This window comes from Pempheris klunzingeri, chromosome 18, assembly GCF_042242105.1.
Source record: "Pempheris klunzingeri isolate RE-2024b chromosome 18, fPemKlu1.hap1, whole genome shotgun sequence".
In the NCBI taxonomy this organism is placed as follows: Eukaryota; Metazoa; Chordata; class Actinopteri; order Acropomatiformes; family Pempheridae; genus Pempheris; species Pempheris klunzingeri.
The window spans coordinates 10,171,725-10,198,637 of NC_092029.1; the positions used below are offsets into that span (position 1 = coordinate 10,171,725).

Below are 26,913 nucleotides of genomic sequence, written 5' to 3' on the forward strand. Positions count from 1 at the left end.
GAAAGTGAGACTGGTGACATTATGAACAGACCTACATAATCCCCAGAGGTTGAATTCTGATGATCCTCGAATGCCACCAAAAGGTAAACATTTGTGATTGTGAGTGAAATATCTTCAACTATTGAATAGATTGCAATACAATTTAGAAAATACATTCATGTCCCCCTCAAGATGAATAATCACATTGGTGACACCTTAGCTTTTTTTCTAGTACCACTATTAGACCAGAATTGTCATTTGTCCATCAACTTTAGTTGATGACCAAAAGCTGCATTTCCTTCAGCCCCAGCTGCACGTTGCATTTAGTGGTAATGTAGGTAGCAAATGTTAGCATGTTAACACACTACCTCAGATGGTGAACGTGGTAAATTAAACATGAGCTCCTCCTCTACAGAAACTTAAAATTACATTTCAAAACTGTTGTCATGTACTGATTCATATCAGTTGGTTGCTCTACATTGAGAGACTCTTGGCATATTACATACATCTGAGAACCAGCGCTGCTGCTGATAAAGAATGATTAGCAATGATAAAAACATGAATGAACTAGACCATAAACTGACAACTGAGAATCACAGGATCACCTCATTTCAGAGTTTATTTTAGCATCATGACAACCTTACCACTAAAATCAAAATGAAAAGTGGCAGATACAATCTTCATGAAATTTAACATTTTCTGTAAAAGTGATGGTGATGACGAACGCACTTTGAAATGTAATTTGGCACCTAAACATTTATTAACAACCAGGACCCTGCAGCTTCCTTGTATTCGATACTGACAGGAGAAAATAAAAATGAATGGTTGTGTCCACATCCCCCTACTGTAAATACAACTGAAGACAGAAGAAGCACAGCGGTGGAAGAACACAACATTTATATTGAGAACATTTTGTTTACAGTTGTGGCTACCAGTGAGAGTAAAGCTGTTGATAGGCTGGCATTGATTTACACTTTGAGGCTTCAAAACACGCTGACAGATGGAAATGGCAATAAAAATGGAATGACATGTTTTATAAAACAGCGGGATATGTTCATTTTGTTGCCTGCTCTGCATGAACTCTGTTCACTCCAGCAATTGTGATCACATTTCACTTCACCAAAGCACCTTTTCATCTAAATTCTCTGAGATGATTGGCACAAAGTACATACAAATTACAGTGAACTGAAGCCCAGAGGAATGCTCCACACAACACCGTCACTCGCCCCAAAAGAACAAGACAAAGAAAATCAGTTGCAAAATTTGTAAACACTTTCCATTTTAACTAAAAGTCCCCTAAACATTATGTAAACAATGATAAATGTTAGTCCATTTAAACTTTTTGTTCTATACAGCTTAGATTACATTTGATCTATTTGATTACAATAAGCTATTGATGATAAAGATATTAGTAAATGTTCAGAATACTTAATTGCATGTACATAATATAAAAAGTGACATTGTCATAATTTTTATGTTTATTTTGTGCAAAATGCTTTAGTAAACTATAATTTGGCATTTATGAGAAACCTTTAAAAAATTGATCTAAAAAAAAAAAAAAAAAAAAAAAATTATTGATGGATCTACAGAGCCCCTCGGAAAAAAACAAAAAAACAATCTCCACACAATGTTTGAAATCATGCTCAAGCTTCCACTCAAACATTCATTTCCGCCTGTAATACTGTGCAAAATGATGGGTTCAGCAAGTGCAAGCAGCTCGGCCAAATCTACCATCTGTCAAGTTCTGCAAGATTCTAGGTAACATCGGCTGACGCTGGCGTTTATTCGAAGTTTCAACCAATGTTTAGTGAAAATGACAACCCATAAGTCAAACAAAGCAAAAGTTAAGGCATCAGACTATTTCTGAAGGCAGTATGAGTGACTGTGCCTCAAACCTACGCTGGAAACACCGCTGGTATCTTGCTAAGATATTTTACTGACTTGGCACATGAGTAGCATGACACACGGGAGGACCACTAACTGTATAAAAGCGTGACGTTTTGGTATATAGCCAAGCCGAACATCGATCATCCACAGAAGTAAGCAGTTGCTCTGAATGGTCTACAGTTTTGAGATCAATTTCAACACATTCGCTGGACTCCGTTTTGAGAACTATCCATGTCCAGTCCTGCTGTATTATCACTAGTGCCAGGTCTAACTAAACATTTGGCTCTCTGGTTGGAGGGAACATGCAGCCACCGGGGGGAGAATCCAGGAACTAGCAGGTTTTCTTTGTGTAGTTTATAATATATTAATTTAATATGTACCTTGAGAATTAAACTGCATTATAGAACTTGACATACACTGTAGATGAAACAGTAATCCATGTGAGTAAAAGAGAAGCAGACAGTTACACACAGAAAGCCTCCCTATTTGAGTACCTGTAGCCTTACATGCTATTTACTGTATGTTGCCACAAGTTTAATACCATAGGGACAAAGTTTCAACTGAATATGACGATTGTAACTGAAATACGAATGACGATGAGCTTTTAGGGTTTATAAGAACGGACACTGTCAAAGATTAAATGAGAGCTTAAGGCAGCGATTTCCCCAGGAAGAAGCTACAATCTTGCAGAATCGGACGCCTGTGTGGTCCGCTCGGCCCAGCTCGGCTCGGCTCGGCTCGGCTCAGCTTGTGATCTTTGTCGTCCCAGTCGTTGACAGTGGAATGATGAGGGGAGGAGGGCGAATCGGCGGTTACAGGTCGTCATCCCCGATTCCCTCGAAAGCGTAGTTGCCATGGAAATCATTGCCACTGATGTCGTTTGCCGAGTTGGAGGCGCTGATCCCCCGGAGGGACACCGAGCTCAGCTTGGTCTAAAATTGAATAATCAATGGTATTGTTAACACACTGGACTGACATTGATTCATCAGGATGCGTTTAAGGTTCTGATCCCATCAGTCATGTGCTGCACTGAATGTCATAATATACTTACTGAGAGTTTGACGATCTGTTCACGGTTCGGGTCAGGGGAGTCCTGTGACCAAAACAACACGCAGAGTCAAATAATCCATAAATCTACAGGGAATCCAAACCAAATTCAAACTTAGAGCACACTGTCTCATTTCTCACCAGTAGAGGGGGAGATTTCACAGCTTGCTGACTGTCTGGCCGGTGGATGGAGCCGTTGTGTCGTTTCCTCAGCATCTAGAGGGTGAGCGAGGCCGGCGGAAGAAGTGAACAATGCAACATATGTAGTATTGAGAAGGAATCCTTTCATTTGTGAGATTTGCTTTTTATTTACATGTGTTGTGATTTCAGTGCAGCAATCAAATTACCACAATCACAAATAAAAACCAAACAGATGTAGAAAATGATGCTGGAATGTGCTTTAACGTGTGTATTTATAATGTAAAATGTCGCATCAAGTGTGGGAGAGCTGAGTTAGCATCCTCGGCTAATCTGAATGTAACCTGAAAACACAGTCAAAATGATGTGGTCATTTTGTTGATGTATATGGATCAACACAGTTATGAAGTATTTGGCTTTTCTCAACACAGACCTTTTTTATACTGCCGCCTGACTTCTTCACCATTAATTCGTCCACCATAGACTGAAGGCAGATGCTCATCATGATAGCCTGCAATCGCATGATGGAAAACAATAAAATCTGGAACACTGAATAGTATCAAGTACAGATTTATTTAGACATTAAAGAGTCCCACTAGAGCAGTTAGAGCAATTTGTTCCTGCAATTCTCATTTACTCAGACAGCAATTTCGTTCTGCACTCAGCCTGACGCTCGTTGCCCCCACGTTGACCCCGTCAGCGACACCTCACCTGCTGACTGGTGATGGTGACCCACTGGAGGCGGTCCTTGCTCATCAGGTACTCGAAGGCCAGCTCCAGTTTGACCTCGCATTTGGATGAGCTGCAGGGATTGGTGGTGCCGTTGGCTATCGGGACTTGCTGCGGAAAGATGCAGAAACAGAACTGTTTTCATTAAGTACTTAATATTTATGTTTATTCTATTGCAGACTTGTTTCCCTCCCACAGTTCTCAAGTATGTTTGTTTAAAGTGCGTGAAAAAGAAACAGATTTCTAAACCAACATCCAACTTGCATTCTTAAGTAGAGGATAAGCTTACGATTCTCCTCCATGACTGGAGGGCCATGTAAGCAAAATCACATTCCCTATCCTGCATCTCTTCTTGTTAGACTGCTGCATCACTACTGACAGGCAGCCAAATCTTAAGAGACACACTGAGAGATTAACACGGGTGCAAAAAAAAAAAAAGGAAAGGAATATGTGCCAATATAGAATTTCAAATGCCTTCAAGAACATGTGAAGCTCAGAGACACAGGCAGCTCCACGGAGACGAGCCCTCATTCCTCCTTAATGGAGCCTGTGCTCTTTACTGAGACTATTTCCTCTGGGTCAGAAACTAGCTGTACCGCGCATGCTAACCACACACTGAGACATAAGGAAGAAATACAGACAAAAAAAAATAAAGGTCTCACACACACATACACACACGGCAACTGTTTATACGCATTCTTCCGGATGCAATCTGAGATTTGACGACGAGGGGGGTTGCAGCGCTGCACCAAATGAGATGTTTTGAGTAGTTTGTTGGAGAGGAAAGGGCTCATTAAAATGACTTTGACCTCTGAGAATGAGCTGAGGAATTAACCACCCTGCTGGACAGCGCGGGGGCTCAGTCTGCAATCAGACGAGCCGAGTCACATTTTAATTTTAGATGTGTTGCCATGTGTCCAGATCTCTGTGCAAATTAACTTTTGGAGAATCATAAGAGCTTAATAGCGGCAGTGCTGCTTGAACACTAATGCGGTGCAAAAAAAATGAACTGTTTTCCACATCTCCATTTAAATGAGGGCTTGCGTATGTAAATGTTCATCTTTCAAAATGCTAGCTGAAATGATGTGGGTAGAGCTGCATGTAATGCTTTTCTCAGCTATTCACAGAAGTGAATGTCGGCTGTCTCTTGTCAAGACGGCTGATTGGGTGGAAGCAGGATAAAACATGCAGATCAAGTGTGTGGTAAATGATGGGAATTTATGCTGACTGTGGGTGAGATTTTTTGTTCTTTAGACAAGGAATTTGTTCTGGGTTTCTTGCCAGCAGTTTCAAATGTACAAAAACAAATACCTTTAATAAGGGAGCAAAATTTAGGATGACTATTTGAAAGATTAATTCTTTATAGGGTTCTCCTGTGATTTAGTATTGAATTTCCATAAAGTTGGGGGACTTATTAGAGCACATGCAGAGAAATCTTGAATATTAGTGTCTAGTATGGGCCAAGCCCCAAAACCAGTTGGTAATACACTCCCCATGGACCAGATGATATCATCAGTTATTTTCTCAGACAGAAGGGAGCTCCTTCACAGAAGATAATATAAGGTAGTTTTCACAGGCTGAGTAGTACTACCCAATATGACTAAACTAATCTTTATGTCTAAAATTTGTTGGGGTTTTTTATATTTATTTGTGTTTTTGTTATTCATTTCATTTTACATATCAGTTTGGCAGGAGCGCTAATTTTGCCTTCCTGTGTGGTCACAAAAATGCCCACCTGACTGCAATCTTTCCAAATGACAGTGAAACGCATTGCTTTGATTAATTACTGTGAATCGAACCTGCGATGAAGAACCGATCCATCACTGTCATCTGTTGACAGATCCTGACAGTGTCTCATGTTTACTGATCAGTTCAGGTCCTAGCTGACAGTCCAAACAGTGGCCTCATGTGTTTACAGCTTTTCTTTCCTTTGCCTGAAAGTCTCTAAGGTTTTGCTTTATAAAGTCTATTCATGTTCTTATGGCGTCAATGGAGCCATTAGCTCTGTATGGATGTAAAGAGCAGACTTTGTCGGTGCGTCCTCGTGCTGTGCCACCAGATTCCCTTCTCGCCAACAGACAATTATCAGTTCAAAGAAAGAATGCTACTCTATGTGCAGGGCTGGTGGATCGATGCAGCGCGATCCTTGTGAGAGCTGTGTGTTTGGGTAATTGGACTGATGAAGATGGATGGTGTGGCGGTCAGCACATTTAGAAAGCAGTAGGAGTAAAAACTAATGCTTGGCAAGACTAAAGACATTTGTTTCTGCTGCAGTGGTGAGAGGAGGTTTGTAAGCAGGCGACTTTGGGAGCACAGGAGCCCTTGTTGGTTTGAGAGGCAAAGCTGCTGCATCTCTACTCTGCCAGCTCCTAATAACATGGAGGGATTCCAATTTGATTATGTCAGAGCTTCGGAGATATAGTCATGCTAGAAGGTGAATTCACTCATCCTCATTCACACACGCATACACACAATCGTACTTACAGAAGACGTGACTCGCCAACACCTCATGCGTGTGACCTTGAAGCTCCCCTCCTTCATCTGTTCGTTGGGCAGCTTGACATGGAAGTTGAGCTCATTGTTGCCGGCACTGACGATGACTTGGCAGCCTTTCTCAGGGAAGTCGGTGATACAAGGGTCAAACTTGATATAGCCATAATATTTCAGAGTCTGACCTAGATGGATGAACTGGGGGGGGGGGGCATAACAAAACAATTTTTAGACGATTAAACTTTAAGAAAAAAAATCTGTATTTCTCTAATCCCTGGAGAAAATCAGTTAGAATTTTCTACTGGATTGGTGTAATTAAAAATTCATATCAGGGGGAAAACTAGGCTACTTGCGTCACAGAATGCACTAGAGGCAGTATTCTCTATGGTCTACAGATTTATCCTTGGACAAAGACATTTCCAAGTATCAGCTGGATTCAAGTGAGACACATGAGAGGCAGAATCCTCTGAAATAGATGCCCTTGCTTACTTCTTTCTTGGAGCCTTTCTCCTGCAGTGATTTAAGCTGCCTCTGCTGGTCTTTGTTGACGAGTATCCAGCCTCGCTCAATGTCAGACACTGTCTGGTGAAGCAAAAACAAGAACTGAAGTTCATCTTTCTGCACAGATGAACAAAGCAAAGCAGGTTTATGTGCTTCCTTTGGTACATTTGGGAGAGATCGCACCCTACGCTTTTCATGTAAACAGTGCAGGTCAGCAAATAATTACACAGGAACATGCACAAACACCATTTAAGTTTCTCTGATTTCCTTTTTTCCCCCCCAAACCTCCTCTCGGCTACACAGAGGCAACACTCAGCAGTTCTACATTGTGTTCAAACTCACAGTCCCAAAAATGCTTAAGACAACAGATTGCAGCAAAGGGAATCCACTCCTAATAGGATCACAGAGGAACACAAAGATACAGTACAGGAGTCAAGGTGCCGACATGGCTGTCAGATAATATAGGGGCCTGGGGGATGGACAAAAGTAGTTGGAAAGCCCAGAAATGTAGCAGTGCTTCATTTAGTTTTCTAGATGCAAGATGTAAACTAACACGATCTCGTCTAAATTGGATTTTCTATTTGCTTCCACACCTTACAGGGAATTGAATTCAAAATGCAAGATCAACTGTTGCAGCTGAAAATAAACTGTCTGGTTTACTTAAGCAATGAAACCTCTTACCTGGGCGTATAGCAAGTTCAGGCCAACCCTGTTGTCCATGACATCACTGTCGTACGCCATGTCCCAGTAGCTGCAGAGGGAAAAGACACAGTCACTCAGCACAAATCTATATCCAAACATAAAACAGAATTAACAGCGGCACTGTTACAATTTCCACTTTGTTTGAATGGTTTAAAGAGACTCAGAAAGCCTGAAACACACTCCATAAAAATGCAATCACATAGTATATCATTTCCTAGGACTGTCTGCATATCACGTAGCACTTCATAGTGAGGCTGTCCTGCATGAAATCAATGCGTGAAAAAGCTCAAACCTCTCATGAGTAAACAGAAAAATGTCTGTAATTGGCTTAATGACAAAATAACTTCTTTAGTTTAAGAATTATTTGAATCCAAATCACCATATTAGGAGATACACTGTTCACTTTGGACGATGACAATAAGGTCCTAAACTGCCTCAAATTGGCCTGTGTACAATACCATTATGTTAGATAGAAAGGTCAGTTGACACACTGTTGAAACTGTGAAACAAGAGTGACTAAATTCCTCCTTTCAATGCCAATGAGCTAGAGCGTAAGGACAGTTGTCCTCCTGAAGAGAATGTGAGGGATATAGCACAATGTTTCTGAGGCAGCACTTCAGCTCTGTATTAGAGGCTATTGGTGATGCTTCTGTGCATAGAGATGTGTGGGTGCTGGAGGGCAGCCTGAGGAATTGAGCGAGATGTTAAAAAAAATGCATAAATTCAGTTTATGGAGAGGGATCAAATCTGGGATACGTTCGTGTTATTAAGGATTCTTCACATCTGTGTGTGTTCATCTCTAAGCCTCTGGATGTGATTTTTTTTTTTTTTTCTATTTAGCTCACATTGATTTCATACAAGAACACTAATTTTTTTTAATCCACTTTTGCTCTTTGGCAAAAAACCTCACTGCGATAATGTCTCGCAACATTTTACTACAGGCATGAAATTTAACACGTCTTAACAGTAACAGTTGTAATTGCATGACACAAGGGGTGTTAGTAGATGGAGGGGTTGTGGAAACAGATGTGAAGCATGCTGCCTGGCCACATCAGCAATTCAAAGCAGGTAACAAGGGAGAAGAAGATTAAGAGACAGTGAAAGGAGGGAGGGGAGGGAAGGGAATAAGAGAATACAAGCAGTGGAATCAAGACGTGCAAGTGAGAGATGAGAGCTTTTATTTAGCTGCTTTAGTTTCTATCAAAAGTGCACTGAAAGTCCCTGTTGAGACGTTTCATCTTTGGATTCTCTTAATGCATATAAAGATTAAAATGTCAATTAGCCACACTTTAGGATTACAAATATTCAAGTGCATATTGCTGCTGACCTACAAAAAACCTCAAAAACCTTATTTATATTTCATGAGTGCTTCGGAGAATTCTGTAACACATTCTGATGCAAAAAGGTCAACATTATATAGATTCAATGTTTTGACTGGACAGGGGCAAAGATTTCCTCCATTTTTCATGCACTTTTAGCCAAAAAGAGCTTTTCAGTTCATTCTGATCCTCCCCTGGATCTCATACACTGGGGGTCTGTTTTTCCTCTACCTCAACTTGTTAGTTCTACATTCATTCTTCCCTCGCTGCACTCCACTCCACAGAGAAACTAGGTCAGGAGGACTAAGACTTTCCTTGAGGCAGAAAGAAAGTAAACATCCTGTGTACCTCAGTCAGCGGGAGGCAGGGTGACGAAAGAATGGACGCATGAGAAGGCAGAAAAATGTTATGTGGAAGAGGGGAGCAGGCATAAACTCCAAGCCTGATGGGGAAGCAACATCAGTATTTTGCGTGCTTAAAATTTGTTTTGGTGGTCCATCCATGAAGATTATTGGTATTTTTCATTTTTTTGTTACACCCAGCTCTTGATGACAGATGCTCATATCACTGCACAAGCAGCCCCGACTACCTTCCCTCTCACAACACTTCATTTTTATCTGTAACTCCAAACTGTTTTCAGAAAAAATAAATGAACCATAAATAGACCAGACCCAGAGGAGTTTATAAAGCCAAAGGAAATACTGTCCAGATACACCAAGTGAGCTCCACTGCTGGAGGGCAGTAAAGTTTAAGGTCTGAGGTAAAGTTTAAGTACACGCTGTTGGTTACTGTTCTATACTGAAGTTTAAAGAACGTTTCTGCTCCATGTAGCTGGGGGTGCTTCATGTGTAAAAACTAAAATTTTAGTTTTAGTCCACCCGCCCTCCTCCCTCCAGTGCCAACCACCAGTAAATTTTCAGCATAATGAGCATTGCACATAATCCAATACAACAGTCCTCAAGAAATACAGCTTCTGTGAATATTTCAGTGTTTAAATTTAGTCAAACAGAGAAGTGGTGGTTTAATTTTATGGGAATGTTTGAGGCTGTTCTTTTCTCTTTAAGCTTCAAGCTAGCTCCGTGTCAAGTCTTCTAACATAACGTCCTATTTATAAAAGAACTGAAAAATTGCACTGTCAGTCTTTTCAATCATCACCAAAGACCAGTTTAAATATGATGAGAGTAAATGATCTCTCTGATTCCAAGGTGCCCATTTTTCAGTGATCCATAACTCTGCAAGTTATAGCATCTTCAGCTATGGCCAAAGAGCAGCAGGAGGCATGTGGTATGGCTGAATACTATGACCTAAATAATCATATTTACATATTTCCTTCATCATCTTGGTTCTCAGTTCTGGTTCCTGTTTGTCCTGTTTAATTACAATATGACCAGTAACAGCTACTGCGGAGTTAGCTCAGGTTGTACAGTAACTGAAATATGCAGTATGAGTAAATTTAGGTTACGAGGGAATTAATAATGTAATCTGATTATTTCTGTTTATTGTCGTGCTCTTTTCTGCAGCAACATCACATTCATGTCCCCGTCTAATCCCTGACTTTTCTGGCGTGACAGTCAAATGCACCCCCTGTCCGGGCATGATAGCTATTGTCTCTGGCAAAATAAATCCTAAAACAAATGACGCAGGTCTCTTTTCCAAATTAACTGGCACTTTGTAAAAGATAGAAAAGCCGGATAAGCAGCCCGTGGTTAGGCTAACTGGTGCTCTGACACATTAAGAGCAAGTGCTTCACTGCAGATAAGGAGGCAAAGGAGCAACACCCAGAATGCAAAATGAAAGTGCCTTACTGGCTGACTGAATTAAATTACACCAAGTACAGCAGATGTAGTTTATGTACTACTTACAAAAACAGAAATATCTGACCTGCTTCTTTACACGATTAGATTAATAACAAAAGAATACTTTCAACAATGAATCATAGGCATAATTACATGTGGAGGACATAATAGAATTCGAAGTCATGACGTGAGCAGGTGGTGGGTACCTTTTCCGTAGGAGTATGTGAAATTCAGAGCTCCGCAAGCTGGTGATGGATACATAAGGCAGCTCAAACTCCTGCAGCTTCCGCACAACTGAGAGAAAAGACACACAAAAACACAGAGAGAGAGAGAGAGTGTGTAAAGAACAGGCGCAGCTCCAGCTCCAAGGACATTTGGATGATGATGGTAACAACAAACAATGAGGAATGGGAGAACTCCATCTGGACAGGTCCCAGCAGGGTAAAACTTTGTGTGTGTGTGTGTGCGTGCGTATGAGTATTCAAATGTGCCAATAGATAATAGGCTCTACGTGTGTGAATGTGTGTGTTTGTCCCTATTCTGCAGCTGTTTCATTGCAACCTGTTCCCCAAGGAGAGTGAAGGAGATCTCAGGTGCTTGCTGCTGATGATGCTGTTGCTGCTGCTGGGTTTTCAGGCATTAATAAATGTGCACAACACTACAAATCCGATGACTGAACAGTGCTTTCGTTTGCCAGTTTGTAAAAATGTGTTTACTCCTTCATGGGTTGAGATGCTGTGTACAGGAAGCAGAGACAAGTGATGGTTACTTTGAAGAAGGAAATCTCTGCAGGAATAAAGAAACAGATACAAACTGAATGCTTAAAATGTTTTGGAACATTCTTGGGCAAAATTATCAGTGGGAAACAGCAAGAAAAAAAAATCTCATAGACCAGCATAGCTATTTCAAACCACATACATATTGGTTCTTCTTGATATGTCTTTGCATATTTTACAGCATATATTGATTTACACACAAACCTCTGGGAAACTTACTGCTTGTCAGAGAGGAATTGAATTGCTCTAGCCATCCTGTTATGTCAATACACCCACCAGTTTTGTTTGATCCGCGTCCTGCTGTGCTGGATTTATTCTAGTAGTCGAGTCATATTTAACACATGGCCCTTTAATACCGATCAGATTTTCAGATTTAAATCGTGCCAGGAATATACAACATGCCTGTAATATTTACAGATTCTTCCAAGTTCACCTGGCACCACTTTCAGCCTGGAATGGATTTGGCATGAGGAATTGGGGGAGCATTTGGCAGATGAAAAACGAGAGAAGAGAACCTTTGAGACTGAGGGGGGATGTGACCCGACAGGGCTGTGATCAAATGGAAAAAAGGAACTGGAAAACTGAAACATCTTGATGTGGAAAGCTTTATGCCTGTGCCACTATGGTATTCCTTGTACAGGGATATTCTGCTATGATTTCCATTCACACCGTTACTGATTAGTATAAAAAGTGAGTACAAAGAAATTTGTCAGCATCTTTTGATTGCTGGTGTGATGAGTTAATACATGATGAAGTGACAAGGCACGCAAGAACATGACACTTTCATGTAAGAACATGATTGAAAATTATTTATCATGGAAGTGACGTAATGACAAATACAAACACTGTCATCGTAAAATACGACAACCTGAGCTGCCTTTATATGCATCGCATTAAGAGTTAACAAATACAGCTAACTGACATGCAGCCTCATAGGACTCACTTTTAAGGCCTTGTTATAATACACACACAGAACATGGGTGAAACTAATTATAACAAAACCACACATTTGGGTAGCCCAACCAATAGGTATGTGCTCCTATTTGCATGTTCAATGTGAATATTAGTGGATAGTCTGCTGAATGTCTGGAAAAATCACTTCACCAATCAGAAAGTTGGCTTGTGAATGCCATTTTGAAGCCAACACAAGTGTCAGATTTGAAAGCTTAGACCTCCACAAACACATTCTCAACCTGAAAACACTGCACACGGCTCGGTGTGCGAGCTAATGCTGCTCTAGACTCTGCACACTACGGTTTTATATAAACCAGCTGACAAACACAGAGAGCCTGGATCTCGGTGAGCTTCTGAGCACCTACTAAATTAATTATGCATTCTAGCCACAGATACAGAAGTCAGATACAGGATACAACTCTCATGAGAGGATGCAGTTCTTCTTTTGTAATTAAACTACAGAATGTCTCTAAACAGTGAGACAGACTGTTACCAGGGTTAACTTCACAGAGAGGAATTTGGAGTTGAAAAAAATTAAATGAAAAGCATGACATTACAATAGATATTCCCCTTTTGGTTAGAAAATGATTCTTCAGAGAAACATAAACATTATAGGTTTTAATTTCAATGCCTAATTTGCCTTGTTTCCCTGACTCAGAGCAATTTGTCCTCTAAGTTCTGTGGGATTTGTGTGCCCTCTGAGAAAAATGCTTGCTTACATAAATGTTTAAATGTACATTATTTCATTAAAGTGCTAAGTATACTGCACATTAAGTTTGTCTTGATAAACAGCAATGGCTATCCGTTTCCAGCTTTGGTGTTGCAAAAGCTGAAATCCTTCAGATGCCTCTAAATAATCAGCTGTAATAAATTATAGATGTCCAGATACATAACGTTGCTTGCTCTCTGCCATTTTTCTTAACCAATAATTAATCACATAAATGGGACATTGCACAAAATACTTTCCATTAGTAGTGACAGGGAAATATTAGATGTTTTCATTTCATCATTCCTTTCATTCCTTCGTCTGGTTCTTTAGGAAAATGGATTGAGACTCACATGTTAACCCTCCGTCCGCACCCTCACGGACGAGGAAGAGACTGAAGTAACCGACAAGGTCATCTTGAAGGTCAAGCTTTGTTGCGACGGCCTAGGGAGAGATGAGAAAGACAGATTCAAATTCAATGAACTCATTCCTTCATCTGACTCTTATGAGAAATGAAAGTGTTAAAAAACAGATGGGATAAAAAAAACAGCTCAGCATGAAGTAAATTGAAAAACCCAGAAGATCAAAAACTGGAAAATAACCACAATCATACTTTAGCATCTCTTTTATGAAGCCTGAAGTGGCAGATTTCAAATGGATGATTTAGCAATTTATGCTGTAGTCTTAAACACAACCAATACTGACTCCTTTAGGTTTAAGATTGTTTAGTAATTTTATTTCCTTTATTGTTCCATTTATTGATTCCATTTATCAAGAGCCTTTAGTTAGCAAAATATAAATATAACTAACCAACTATAAATATATAACTAACTATAAACTACAACATTTTAGAATAATGAAACTCTTTCAAAGACCTGCACAATGCATTATTGTTACATTCTCACACAGAACAAAGGATTTCTATGTGATCTAAATCAGTGTTTGCTGATATGTGTTCAGTGCCACCATGTCTACGTTGTTTGCAGTTAAATTACAGGCATTGAAAAGCAGGTCAAACACAAATGGTACCACTCTGAGTGCAACTGCTGTTTGCTTGAGATCAACACACAAATGCGAAAATCGGATATTCACACACACATACACACGAAACTCTGTTGTGACGGAAAGTAATCTGGTTTGAGACCTGCTGTGGTGAACAGAGGTTAACTGTGGTTGAACTTTTAGAACAGCACTTTAAGAGCGCTCTAATATGCTTGATTTACAGCCAAGAGTGCCAAAGGACAACATGATGAAACATCAGCATGTTTACTGTGACGAGTGGCCTGTGTGTGTTATGGCCAAGAAAAGGAAAGGCAGGAGTGTAGTGGATTCACTAAAACATTTGGTGACAGTATAAAAATATACATGTCGAAATTGGTCAATGTGTCTGTTTTTCATTATATCTCTATATAATAATACATTTTGTTATTTCAACCCAGCTGTTTTGACTTCATCTGTCCAAGGTTTAGTTCACTCTTAGTTCAGGCGTGTGTACTCTTATTTTGTTTTGTGATTTTTGATTAGTTGGATCGAAGCAGCCCTGGCACAAAGTCCTATATAAATGTGACTTGATTTGCTTTACAATATTGTAAGAGGCATCTGTAAAAGCATCCGTGCTTACAGAAGAGGCTACAGCAATATAGCTTGCCTGAGGGAAGTCCCAGGAGTTTGTCAGCACTGTTATGAACGGCAGAGATCAAATGCCTCTAGATAAACAGACACACACACTGCGAGGGTTAATAACCAAGAGTAAAAGACATCAAATCATTCAATACTAACAACAATAAAATACAAACAATACTAACAAACATCTAGCCACTAGGAGAGTTAGTCATCTATCAATCATAAGATTTCCAGCTATAAACAGAATTACAATCCCACTATATGCTAATCATATGTACCTAATCTCAACATCTTTCATAATAAGTGGTGCACCGTCAGTCACTGGACTGAAACATTCAGCCACCCCTAACACCCTAACAATCTTGTTTTCCTTACAAATGTTTCATTTGTGTAACTTTTTATCAACAAATTGAATTGCAAATCTCTACAAGTTGTGTACTTGGTGGAGTACCGGCTGAAAATGGTTTGTTTATGCACTCTTAAGCAGAGCTCACTCAAGCACTTACATCAAGGACATCCTCCGTCTGGTCTGAGGTCAAAATGTTGACGGTAACCTTCTGACCGTTGGAGAGGCAGATGTCTAGAGCGACTTCTTCTGTGGGAATCTGCTGCGTCTCCTGTGGGAAAGTCACAAAACATAAAAGGCTTTCCTTCAGCTTCATGGGTAAGCTGCATGTTTTCATTCCTATAGATCAACAACAAAATCACACCACGTCACATGGGCAGAAATAAAAAATGTAGGCTAGCCAGAGGAGCTAAATTAGCAATGGAGGTAAAAATAAAACATACAAGCTACCCATTCCATACACTTGACACTTTGATCCAGTTTGAGTCTGATCAACTTCTGACACTAAAAATGAATGCAACTGCATGGATTGTAGTCCATTCATCAAATGTAAAAAAAAAAAATGAGGAAGACACTAAAATAAACAGGCTACATGATGAGGACTACTTTTATGTCACAAACAAAAACCTAGCAAAGACAGGTTAGGCAGGAATTGAGGATTAATTTTAAGGCAAGACAAAATCATAAGCACCATGTCAAAAGCAAAAGTGCACCACACAAACCCTTAATATGAAATGTAAATTAACTAGGGATGTTAATAATCAACCGTTTAACCGTTAACCAACAATAAATTCATATCAAAATATCTAAAAACAAACTCAAACTGGTAGAGGCTGAACAGTTATTTAAATGTAGTGGGGCAAGTTTGTGAGGGTGGAAACGGATCTGTTCGCCTCACAGAAAAAGCCCAGCGCACGCTCTGGTTCTCCCGATTCCTCGACTTTTAGTTGCATTCAGGAGGAGGGTTTAGCCATTACTGTGGAGGCTCCACGGCGTACTACTGTCATGATGTCATGATGTCCAAGAATGATAAAGCTGCTGTCGGGGTAACCATGGCAACTGCCATTGCACAGAGACGCGTTCTCCCAGCTGGACGGCTCGATCCTAAACTTTCCACAGACAGACCAGAGTTTGTGGGTTTGTCCCCTGAGCGTCTGGAAAGGTTAGGTTAGTCCGCACTGTTCAGGATGGAGAGCTCCATCTACTACAGCGTCTGACAGAGAAATGATCCTGTGATGAGGAGCACAGATCCACATTGTGCCCTATATCTCATGTGTTAATTTAACTTATATGTTGAGGAACACAAGAGTTAAATTAACACTATGCTGCTTAATATTGTTTGTTCTTTGTATAGCATTCTATAAGCAACATTATTCTTTTTGTTACCTGTTAAATGGTTAATTATCAGTATTAGTATCAAGTATTGCAAATACATTTTCTGTAAATCAATAATTGACTAGGTGTTGCAGATCTAGCAGTCCTGTTCATGTATTCCATTTGCCCTCAGCTCACACAGATATTTAGGAAACTGTGTTCATTAGTTTTGCTGTATTTGCGCCTCTGTTCGTTCCTTAACTGAACAAGGCAGAAAGTGAAACAAAAACCTACAAAAATCAAGAATAATCAGTAGGGAAAATAAACTGAACTGCCAAAACCTATGAATATTTGAAGACTCTAAATCATAGCTTTAGAGCGGATATTACTGGACTGAAAGCCCCAGCCTCTCCTGTCCCAAGGCAGTCTCTCAGCACCTCAGCTAAATCATCTCTGATCTTCCCCGTTCCCTCAGCGGGGGGTCTCTGAGCACATCCCTTCCACTGGAGGTGCAGATGAAATGACAATGCCGGGTGGTAACTCATCTCCTATTCTGCACCTGCTGTCCTCACAGTACATAAGGCGCTGGGGGGAGGGGAGAGAGACGAACACAGACTCTAATGAGAGACGAAGACGGAGGAGGAGAGGCCAAATGGGCGTGACGTGGCTGCAGACAGATGAATCTGTCCATGAAGGTTATCGAATTTACAGCCCTCTTTGCCACGCAGGTCACAGATTGAATGATGACGAATCAACCTCACTACCAAGTCTGAATAAGTTATTGACCTGCCATCCATTTGAAACAGACTTTCCTGTTAAGCAGCAGCAACATGTCATGAGCTTCTATCCTTACAGCATCGTTCAATGCAGCTAATAGAGGCTTGCATTTTTAGTACTGAAGGAAGAGCTTTATGGCACATCTGGCGGGATGAATCATTAGGTGGCTCACTTTTCCTTTTTTATGATATAATGGTTAAAAAACAATACAGCTCTCGCTCACAATGCAACTGTGTTGCTACATTTGGCATAGGCAGCCTTCGGCGTAGGCAGCCCAGTTTCATGCCTTCATTTCACGTTTCTACCTGCATGCCAAACCTAATCCGACACATCTAACCAACTATTTTACCAGAAGAGATGAGACAGCCAAGATAAGAGTGCATGCTGCCACAAACTGCAACAATCAGTAAGAGCTCAGCCACCTCACTCAACCACTCTGCCAAAAGCAAGTGCTAACCAGGCAGAAATTACTGCATCAGCCTTTTGGGTCAAGGAGGACGCCCTGCCTCTAGGCTTGTTGACCATGTTGACGCAACACAACAGAGAACAGCCTAATGCCGGTACAGCACAGTGGATTAAAAAAAGAACACAACAGTGCCAACCTGCTGTGCTTTCCTTAAGAAGCTGTTGAACATCTCACTGGCTCCAAGCAAGGGATCCTGACGCACTGTAAAAAAAAAAAGAATAGGAGAGAAATTAGAGAAACCAAAACTGGAACATGAGTGCAACATTAGTCACAGCTCACTGTTCAGTGAAATGGGAGGAGCAGCGGACGTGAAGAGGAGATATGTTTGATTTGAATTGATACCTCAGCAATTAGTTAACGGTCTTTAGCTGGATGTTATGCAAACATAAGCTGCCTCAGGCGGAGCTATTTCCCTATTCCTCTGTATTTTCCTCTTATCATGCAATTAAATTTTGTTCTTGTGATATGGGTCCGACCTTTCAAGACATTTGTCAAGGCAATTTAGTGTAAAATGCAAAACTACACTTTATAAAGGGGGGCAGTAAAAAAAAAAATGCATTAACTTGTTATCTGGCATAGGCTCAATTAAATGCAAATGATCACAAACCAGTTTTGTCATAATGTGGTCCCCAGATTTAGTAAATAATAGACAAGATGAGCAACTCTGTTTCTAGTTTTCTATTGAGGCCATTTTCAGTTGCAGAGCAGTGCATTTAATTATCTGCTTGACAACCCTGTATGTCTACAATATGACTGAATGCGTGTGTGTGTATCAGCATGTACACTATTGTCCTTTTACAAATTAGTCTAACCCTTTGAAAAATGTCAAAGTCCTGAGCCATCTGCGTCAGAACAGATTGTGTTTGTGGCTGTTCATTTTCCATAACTATGTAAAAAGCCATGATGTAACCAAGTGAACTTGTAGCCAAGAACACCCTGTGTGCGTATGCTCCCAGACTATGAGCAAATACACACTCGAACAACGCTTCCTTGTTCTGCTGTAACTGCCAGTGCTTGAGAGGATTAAAACAAACCCTCTGCATTGCTGCCAGTTCCACGTATTCATGTGTGTATGCAGAAAGTTCACCCCCGAACGGTTCACAAAATTTGGACAATATGCTGATAACCTCCCAAACTGAGATATGAAACTCCGGTTGGGATTTAAGAAAGCTTTTAAAACTGCCATGAGTCATGTTTACTAAAAAAACAACCAGTCTATCCCCTGGTGTAAATGCCACAAAGTATGAAATATTCTTCATGGCATTCAGTTTTTAAAGTATTTATCCCTTAAGGTGGCACATTATCACTAGAGGATCCAAACTCAGAAAACTTTTAAAAACCCTTCCAGGTCTGAAATCCTGAGTAGGGATTTATATTTTCATCAGGTGTGTCAGCATATCTCTGTCTATTAAGGCTTTGGCTCAGTGTCTCAGCCCACTCTGTGTGAGATCATCACTTCTTTAGTGAGACACGTTTATGCTTTTATATGGCATGAAGAGGCCAGTGCATGGCTGGACACCCCGCAGACTCCAAGCCAACTCATTCTTTTGATTGTTGTGGAGAGGCAAACATTTCAAGGAAATCGTGTCTGTACCGGAAAGTCTTAGTTTGTTCTGTTTTTTTTCCTTCTTTCTCTCACTACTTTAAAACAACAATTGCACAGCAATCCAGAGAAGAATAGCGTCTAATTTAAAACCTGACAAAAACAACCACATTGTAGCTGGAATTTGAATTCAGTCAGAAATGATGTGAAATGCAATACAAGCCATCTGTAAAAAGTCCATTCAGCATGAATAACTTACCAGCCTGCATGTATTTCTCCAGCTGTTCTCGTCTCTGTTCCACCTCAGCAGGAGTCAGTGTGAAGATCTTCTTTGGGGGGAATGCAGGAACCACATTGCTGCCATATTCTTTCTTTATCTGTTGGTACAAAACGCAAGTTGTAATGGTCAGGTTGCAGGAAAGCAGCCTATACAACCTGCTATTTCTTTAATTCTTTTGAGAATTAATGGAATTTGGGAAGAGTAAGGTGACTTGGTGTGTTTTGTTTTTTTATTCGAATTTAGAACATCTGTGAAACCAGATATATAAGTTCATAGGCCTAAAGCAATTAACTTCAGTACAGAGTAGCAGTCTCTTAAATTAAGAGTTGTGGATTCATGCAGTTTGAGATGAATCACAGGTTTATTTTAAGCCCGGTTTCATCGACTAGCTAGTGGAGTTTCCGTGCATAACACACACACACACACACACACACACACACACACACACACACACACACACACACACACACACACACACACACACACACACACACACACACACACACACACACACACACACACACACACACACACACACACACACACACACACACACACACACACACACACACACACACACACACACACACACACACACACATCTGGAACCCTGAATGTCTCGTCATTCCAAGTTTACTTTGTCTTCCAGCTTCTTGACTCATTTCTTCCCATTTTCTATCATCGGGGCTGGTAGCTTTGAACCGTGGAAGTCTTAAACTAAGCCTTCACAGATCTAAAATCACACATTAAACGTGCTTTAATTCTAACCTGTATACTGCAGCGCCGGTTATACAAACACCAGCTCTCTGAGCCACAGACACTAAGCACAGGTTACAGTGGCATCAGTCATCAAAATCTGAAATAAGTCAGAGCTAATACAGCTTCTTTTTAGTAAAATTGTTTTCACTGTAGGCTTGGGGCTTGTTGGCAACATGCCCCTTATCTAGCAGAAGTGTGACCTTGTTACAAATCTTCATAGAAGAGAAAACAAGCGAAACAAATAACATTTAAATTTTCTCAGCAATAACGAGGTAGAGTGTACCCCGCAATCACCAGAGTGTTTTGGGGTCGCGCGTACGCCACAGGAAGCCTTGTGGGGTTGGTTGTTAAAGATTCGAGTGTCTTCCCCACACCCTGTTGCCAGGCAACAGCAACTGTCAGACTGGATAACACAGACTTGAGGACGGAGATAGCAAAGTTTGGCCCTTGCTTGCTTATTTATTAATGTGTGGAATCAGGAGACCGGGCACTTCTATAAGACTGTGGTGTACCTCTTATATCACAAAGAGCTCACAGGTAGTCCGCCAGAAATCCAGCATATACATCCACCTACTACAGACAATGCATCTACCCCTGCAACATAATTTGCTTAAAAAAAATTTGTTAATAATTTTCTTACACAATTTTCCACCACAGCAGTATAGGAAACAAGTAGATGCTGAATACACTAATTGTTAACAGCTCTAGCTGTGTAAAGCATCACTGAAGCAGAGACCAAAAATGCTTAAGACCAGGCAACTCAACACTTTCCAACAACATTGCTTTTTCTTTCTCCACAGTCCTGCCAATTTGCATGCAATAGTTTGAACTCTGGGAGGAATAAAAGCACAAGACCTCAAGCCACCGTGGTCGTGATTCACAGAGATTGGAGGCTGGCGTATCGACCGTACGACACAAAGACGAGAGAAAGGTCACACTGGATGGATGTGGTGGCATTTAAACAGCTTTCAGCGCGCTACACATTGCAGACCGGTCAATTCTGGCCCACTCTAGCACACTGACTGCAATATGTGACAGTATATTGTGATGGTTGAAGACTTACCTGTTCATGGAGGCCAAGCAGCTGACTATAGCGTACCCGACAATGCAGCACACCATTGACGTGGATGTTGTAGGCCTGTGGGAAAGATTGGGGGGGAATTAAAATATGAGGAGGAAGACTGTTCAAAGATCTGACATACTGCAGAGAAACTTATAAGTAGCTTGTATCTATCGATCTGTCTGACAAGCTTGTAGGTGGACATTAAATACTTTTCAATGGATCATCCAAAGCTGACTGCGATATCTTCACATTTCCCAAGGTACCAGGTTATAAATGCACTGTAGAAATAAAACCACAACTGCAGAAAGAAGCAACAATAAACAACATCCTGTGTTTCACTACTGAACCAAAAACAACCTCAACCCCCATTCATCTCACCCATGAGGGTTTTTCCTCATTCTTAGTTTTCATAAGGATGACTAAACAAGGGGAAAACAGAACCCGGTGCCCTCCAATCAAAACAGCCTCTCTTTGCATTATGCAGACGCTAACTAATAGAAAAAGAAAGGATCGCATGTGGAAGGTTTGATTCCTTCTCTGAAACACCCCATGTCTGTTTTGAAAGACAGACATGCATATATCACTGGATACTCCAAAACCACCATTTGGAATCAGCAATCCAAATACTACGTCTGCTTGCCATCATGTTTAGAGCCAGTCTCAGAGAGCAAATCAATTTTTCATGTCAGATGCCTCATCAAGTGTTGGGAATGGTACTAAACCACAAAAACAACAAAGTGATACATCAGTTATGCCCTCAGGAAAGGAACATTTTAAAATTTTGTCCAAATATGGGCTCACTTACACAAGAGCAACATTAAACTGAGAAGGAATTTGTGTTTTTCACAAGATAACACAACTCCGCCAGTTAACCCTGCCACTATAAACACTAAAACTGTTAATTTGATAGAGAGAATGGCCCAAAAACATGACACAGGAACTTTTACGCCACAGAATCTATTGACAATAACTCATAGTCAAAAACTGCTCAGTGTTTGGCCAATTTTGTGGTTAAAAGCAATCCGCAGCTGCTGTCACATCTTTACAAAAATCAATACACAACTTATGAAGATGACTGATCACCTCTATGGTCTCGGCTAACACATGTAACTGAGTTGGATTTTATAAACATACATTTTCAGTTTTTATGGAAAAAAAAACGACTTATGACAATAATACTAACAAAAGCACTTGCTCCTTCCTTTGCTTAGAAATGTCAGTTCCCAGCAGGCTGTGTACAGCTCTGGCTGGGGATGAGAGGAGGTGCGTTCTGTATGCTTCTTGAAGAGAGTTCCCATTTGGGTGTCAAGGCACAAACTGTCCGAGCTTTAATCTCCTTCCCCTTCTGTCTCAATGTATATTTATAACACAGTGGATCATCTGTCAAAACAAAAAAAAAAAAAAAAAAAGACTCTTGACCACACTGTTGCATGCAGTTGCACATACCGTTGCTGACCTACACGGCCAATCAATAAGAAACAAAGTATGCTCAGACCAAAACTTCTGGAGGGAGAGAGGAAAGCTAAAGAATTTGGAGGAAGGCCAACAAATAAACTCAAAGATGTGAATGTAGGCAGTATCCAGGCAGGAAGGAAGAATGAGTATGCAGAATGTCTTGGCTCTGTTTGATAACACACAAAAAAATGTAGGGTAATTTTTTTTTTGTGTGAATTGCAAGCAGTTCAGCTCAGGGACAGTTCAACAGAGTGAATTCTCTTGCATTTAACCACTATGATTGATTGCTCTTTTCTGCCCACAACTCACAATCAAAACTGTATTTAAACACTGTGAATTTTGTTCTCATCCAAATCTTTGTCGGGTCAAAAACAGTTTGGCTTGATGAAGGTCCAACTGGGATCAAAACATTATCCAAATATTTTTGGCCTGATGAAGGCTCAACTGGGAATGAAACATTATCTATTTAAATAGATTCATAGTTTGGGGTCAGTGTGACTTTGAACTCATTTAAAAAAAAAAAAAAGCCCTCTGTATCGGGCAGATACAGGCCTGCTGTTGAGAATGACTTCCACGGTTTGCAAAACTATAAACAGAAAGAGATGCTTGTTCATATTTAAGCCATAACCCCCATCTACAGTAAATGAGTCACTATTACTTAAGAGTAGCACCAAAGTTGAACTCTCTCTTTCCACACCCAGAAACACTCAAAAACATACTGTAAATACCACGTGAACCAGAGAGGAAGACGCATGTCTGCTGGACAAGAGGAAGTGTGAGCTTCAAAAATAAAGCTTTGTCTGCGCTTGCACCGGAATCGCACCATATTTTAAAAACTGCAGCCCTTGTTATTCTAAAAAGCCCTGTGCAGACTCGGCAGTTTCAGTGGCCTACTGGTTCCAAGGTACACAGCCCATCTCTCAGCATTATAATCAAGCAAAGTCCCTTCCTGTGGGCTGGTTACAGGAAGGTCACAATGACAGTCACAGGGCTGCCAGCAAAGAGGTGAAAAACCGTCGCTTTAAAGTTCCCACTGCAGCACAAGCTAAAAATGTGCTCAGCCAGGTGGAAACGAGCCAGAGATGGCACCTGAAATGCTCAATTTAGAAACTTATTGACTTTCAACATCAAAAGTAGATGTATTCAGAGCAATGTTTATGGGAATAAGCTACATTAGATCAAAATCAGATTTGTGCACACACATAATACTGTCTTCACAAATTCTATAAAAAGGTAATCTAAAACTAATTTTGTACTTCTTGAGGCAGCGAGGACTCCAAAAACAGTGACATGTTCAAATATAAATGAGCTAATTTCAAGGTTTTATTTTCCCTCTTTGGAGCACACACAGTCAAGATGGAAAATAGTCATTCGCAGGTGTGTGTGACATTGAGAACAGCTATGATGTCACATGGAGATCAGATGTTGCAGATGTTATTTCAAAGCATCTGGTGAATGTGAGACTTTCTGTGCTCTTTTATTTAAAAAAAAAAAATCTGATACAAAAATTATTTTATTGAAAACTGTAGACTTAATATTATAAAAAGGATCCCAAGATTATTTGTTGTTGTATTGATTGTTTCAAACAGGAAATAACCTTGAACCCAAGCTGTTCCCTAGCAACATAATGACTTGTGTTCATGGATAGGACTTGTGTACAGGCATGGTAACAGACACATTCACACCCGTGCTGTAGTCTAAATTATCAAGCCACACAAGAGGAGGAGAAAATATTCTGAGCTGTCAGTAAGTATTTTAAACGATACTGCCTCTGCCAAACATTTGGCACAATTCATCCTCGTGGTTTATGAAAAAAAAAAAGTGTGAAACGTCCACAAAAAGTTGTTACACACTTCACTACAGCTGTCCTTGTCCAACCTCCATGAATTATCCTCTCTGAGCACTCAGCTAATGTGTCAGGGCAACAGCAACACAAGGTGTAGCACCTTTCAAACGCAACAGCAATTCAAAGTGCTTTGGAAGACGAATAAAACCACATTTAAAAGACAATGGGAAGCAGAATGGAATCGAACAGAGCACACAGTTAGGCTACGCTGTACAAAAACTAAGAAAGATGATGGAGCTGCAGATCATTGCTGCTCTTGATATGTTGTCAGACCTGCTATATTTAACAACGTTGGTTGTATTTCTCCCTAAATAGAGCAAAGGACTGTGATATCGTGGTGGCGAACCTCAAATCTCAATAAGAATTTAAGTGCTGACTCAAACCTTTGAAACAAAAGGGACTCTGTTGTGCCTGAGGTGAGGAATCAGAGATGAGGAATCAAGGATCGGGCCGCACTCAAGTCTCTTCAGGTGGCTTCAGACAGCAAGGGACAACATGACACTTGATGCCGACTTAAGACACACCTCAACAACGCAACACATGTGGCCACATCACAACATCTACAGGCTGAATTTCTAAGCCAAGTGTAATGTTGAATCATGATAAAGACCAGGGGTTACTTTCCTGTTGTTGCTTTCATTAGCTTCACTGAATCACACTCAGTCCTTAGCATGTCTAGGCAGGACGCATTCAAGGTCAAAAACACTTTTACTCAACTTCTCCACAATGTAATTCTCTAAATCTAGTGTATTCACCTATCTAGACTGCATCCTTATGAAACACAGTAATTGCATGTGATGCAAAATTAGCATGTTGTGGTCTAACTCTGGGTGTAGCTGTTTTTATTGCAGTCTGGGGAGCTGTGTGGTGATACATCAGTGCCCAGGCTATCAGACCTTTTTTTTTTTTTTTTTGGAATGACATTAACCAGACCTGTGGCCATCTGAAGCCCGGGTTTAACACAGGCTCAGTGAAAACGGGTAAAACAGCAACACAAATTATCATGCTCACCACATATGTTGATCCATTTTCTCCCGAACGAACCTCCGTTTCGGGAATGGAAAAATGCATTTTTAGCTCCAAACACAGCCTGACGACCGGTCCTTAAACGCCACCACAGCTCACGATGGAGAAGAGGGCACCACAGTTTCCCCACAAAGTCCACTGCAGTGACTGTCGGCGGGCACCACAGAGGAGGAGGGGGCTCTCACACGGTTCATCCACTGGTTTGGAAGTCCGGGGACGGCGGAGGAGACTGCTGACGACTTTATTATCCGGCCAACAACTCATATACCAACTAGCATTCACATAAAACTTCTCCCACGTCAGTGTCAAACTTTTCTCACTGCCGTTCCCGCAGCAGCCATGTTGCAAGTGTTAAGTAATTACACCTCCAGTATTGGCGTTAAAATGTCCTTTCCCACCAGCTTTTAAGTAATTTGCGATGACTTAAAACCACCTACTGTGAGATTTGAGTTTCAACGCCTACAGGTAACTCTGTTCATCAGCGTAACCAGATGAAGTTTCCGGATAAAAGGTGCAGATGGTTCCTGCAAACAACACAGCGTCGCAGAGCCGTTGGCAAACCTTTCGAGATATTAAGGGGAGACAGTTGAACTTGTTGGTGGTTTTGGCTTGTTTTTCCTGTCTCCGACGTTTGCTGAAGAGGAATCTACACGGCGACGGAGGAAAGTCATAGATAAAATGTTGTAGAAACGGCAGAGAAAGCACAGGAACCAGGGCCGTCGAGCCAGTCTGAGCTCAGTCTAACTGGTGGCCCATCAAGAGGCATTGCAACAGTCCTTCTGGGACAAACCATTTCACTCTCAGCCGGGGGTCACAGACGATTCACGAGTTAAATACAATAACACTGCTAGCATAATTTCCATTACATATGTTACAGTTAAGGAAATTACAATGTAGTATAATTTAATAAATCTGCTACATGTATGTTTTCCCTTACATTTTTCATTTCGTAAAATCGTGTAACTTTAAACCCCCCACTTCATTTGGCGCAACCCAAAGTGACAGTGAAATCGCAGTCAAAATTCATAACAGTGAGAGAAAAGATGCGTCCAGATTTGGTGGACAATTTTAGAAATTTGATAAAATAAGACTGTAAATGCTTTAAAATATTTAGACTGGTGGGCTTTATTGCACAAAATATCATTTGAATCGGAAGAAATGCTCGAATGCGTTGAGGGTTTTACATTAAAGTATATTTCTTGCAGTAAAACGTTAAATTAAACCACAGGTTTTTTAATTTGGTGCAAAATGAATTGTTCGCACATGCTGTGAAATTCCCTGCACAACTAAACAAGTCAGATGATTATTGTATGTATCCGTGTGCTGCTGTTTATTCTATTCGCTGCATAACGCAGATAATATGACATTAAATACTTCAAATTGAGTGTATG

The 26,913-nt window shown here is 40.6% G+C and overlaps 1 protein-coding gene across 1 annotated transcript; it reads right to left on the bottom strand.

Annotated features, from left to right (window-relative positions):
• Positions 1–580: 580 nt before the first annotated feature.
• On the bottom strand, positions 581–26,246 carry snx17 (sorting nexin 17). Its single transcript, XM_070849442.1, has 15 exons — positions 25,508–26,246; positions 21,196–21,270; positions 19,353–19,470; positions 17,687–17,751; positions 15,154–15,264; positions 13,378–13,468; positions 10,795–10,882; positions 7,453–7,522; positions 6,760–6,852; positions 6,265–6,468; positions 3,763–3,891; positions 3,485–3,562; positions 3,055–3,129; positions 2,918–2,959; positions 581–2,798 (listed from the first exon to the last, which is right to left on the bottom strand). Exons 1-15 carry the CDS (start codon positions 25,565–25,567, stop codon positions 2,679–2,681), a joined length of 1,419 nt encoding a protein of 472 aa, XP_070705543.1. The 5' UTR covers positions 25,568–26,246; the 3' UTR covers positions 581–2,678.
• Positions 26,247–26,913: the final 667 nt, after the last annotated feature.

Coding starts and splice junctions, on each gene's coding strand:
- snx17 (XM_070849442.1), bottom strand. CDS start 25,567: ATGCATTTTTCCATTCCCGAAACGGAGGTTCGTTCGGGAGAAAATGGA. Junction 7,523..10,794: donor CACATACTCCTACGGAAAAG/GTACCCACCACC, acceptor TTCCCTCTGCAG/CTACTGGGACATGGCGTACG. Junction 3,130..3,484: donor CAGGCGGCAGTATAAAAAAG/GTCTGTGTTGAG, acceptor CTCACCCTCTAG/ATGCTGAGGAAACGACACAA.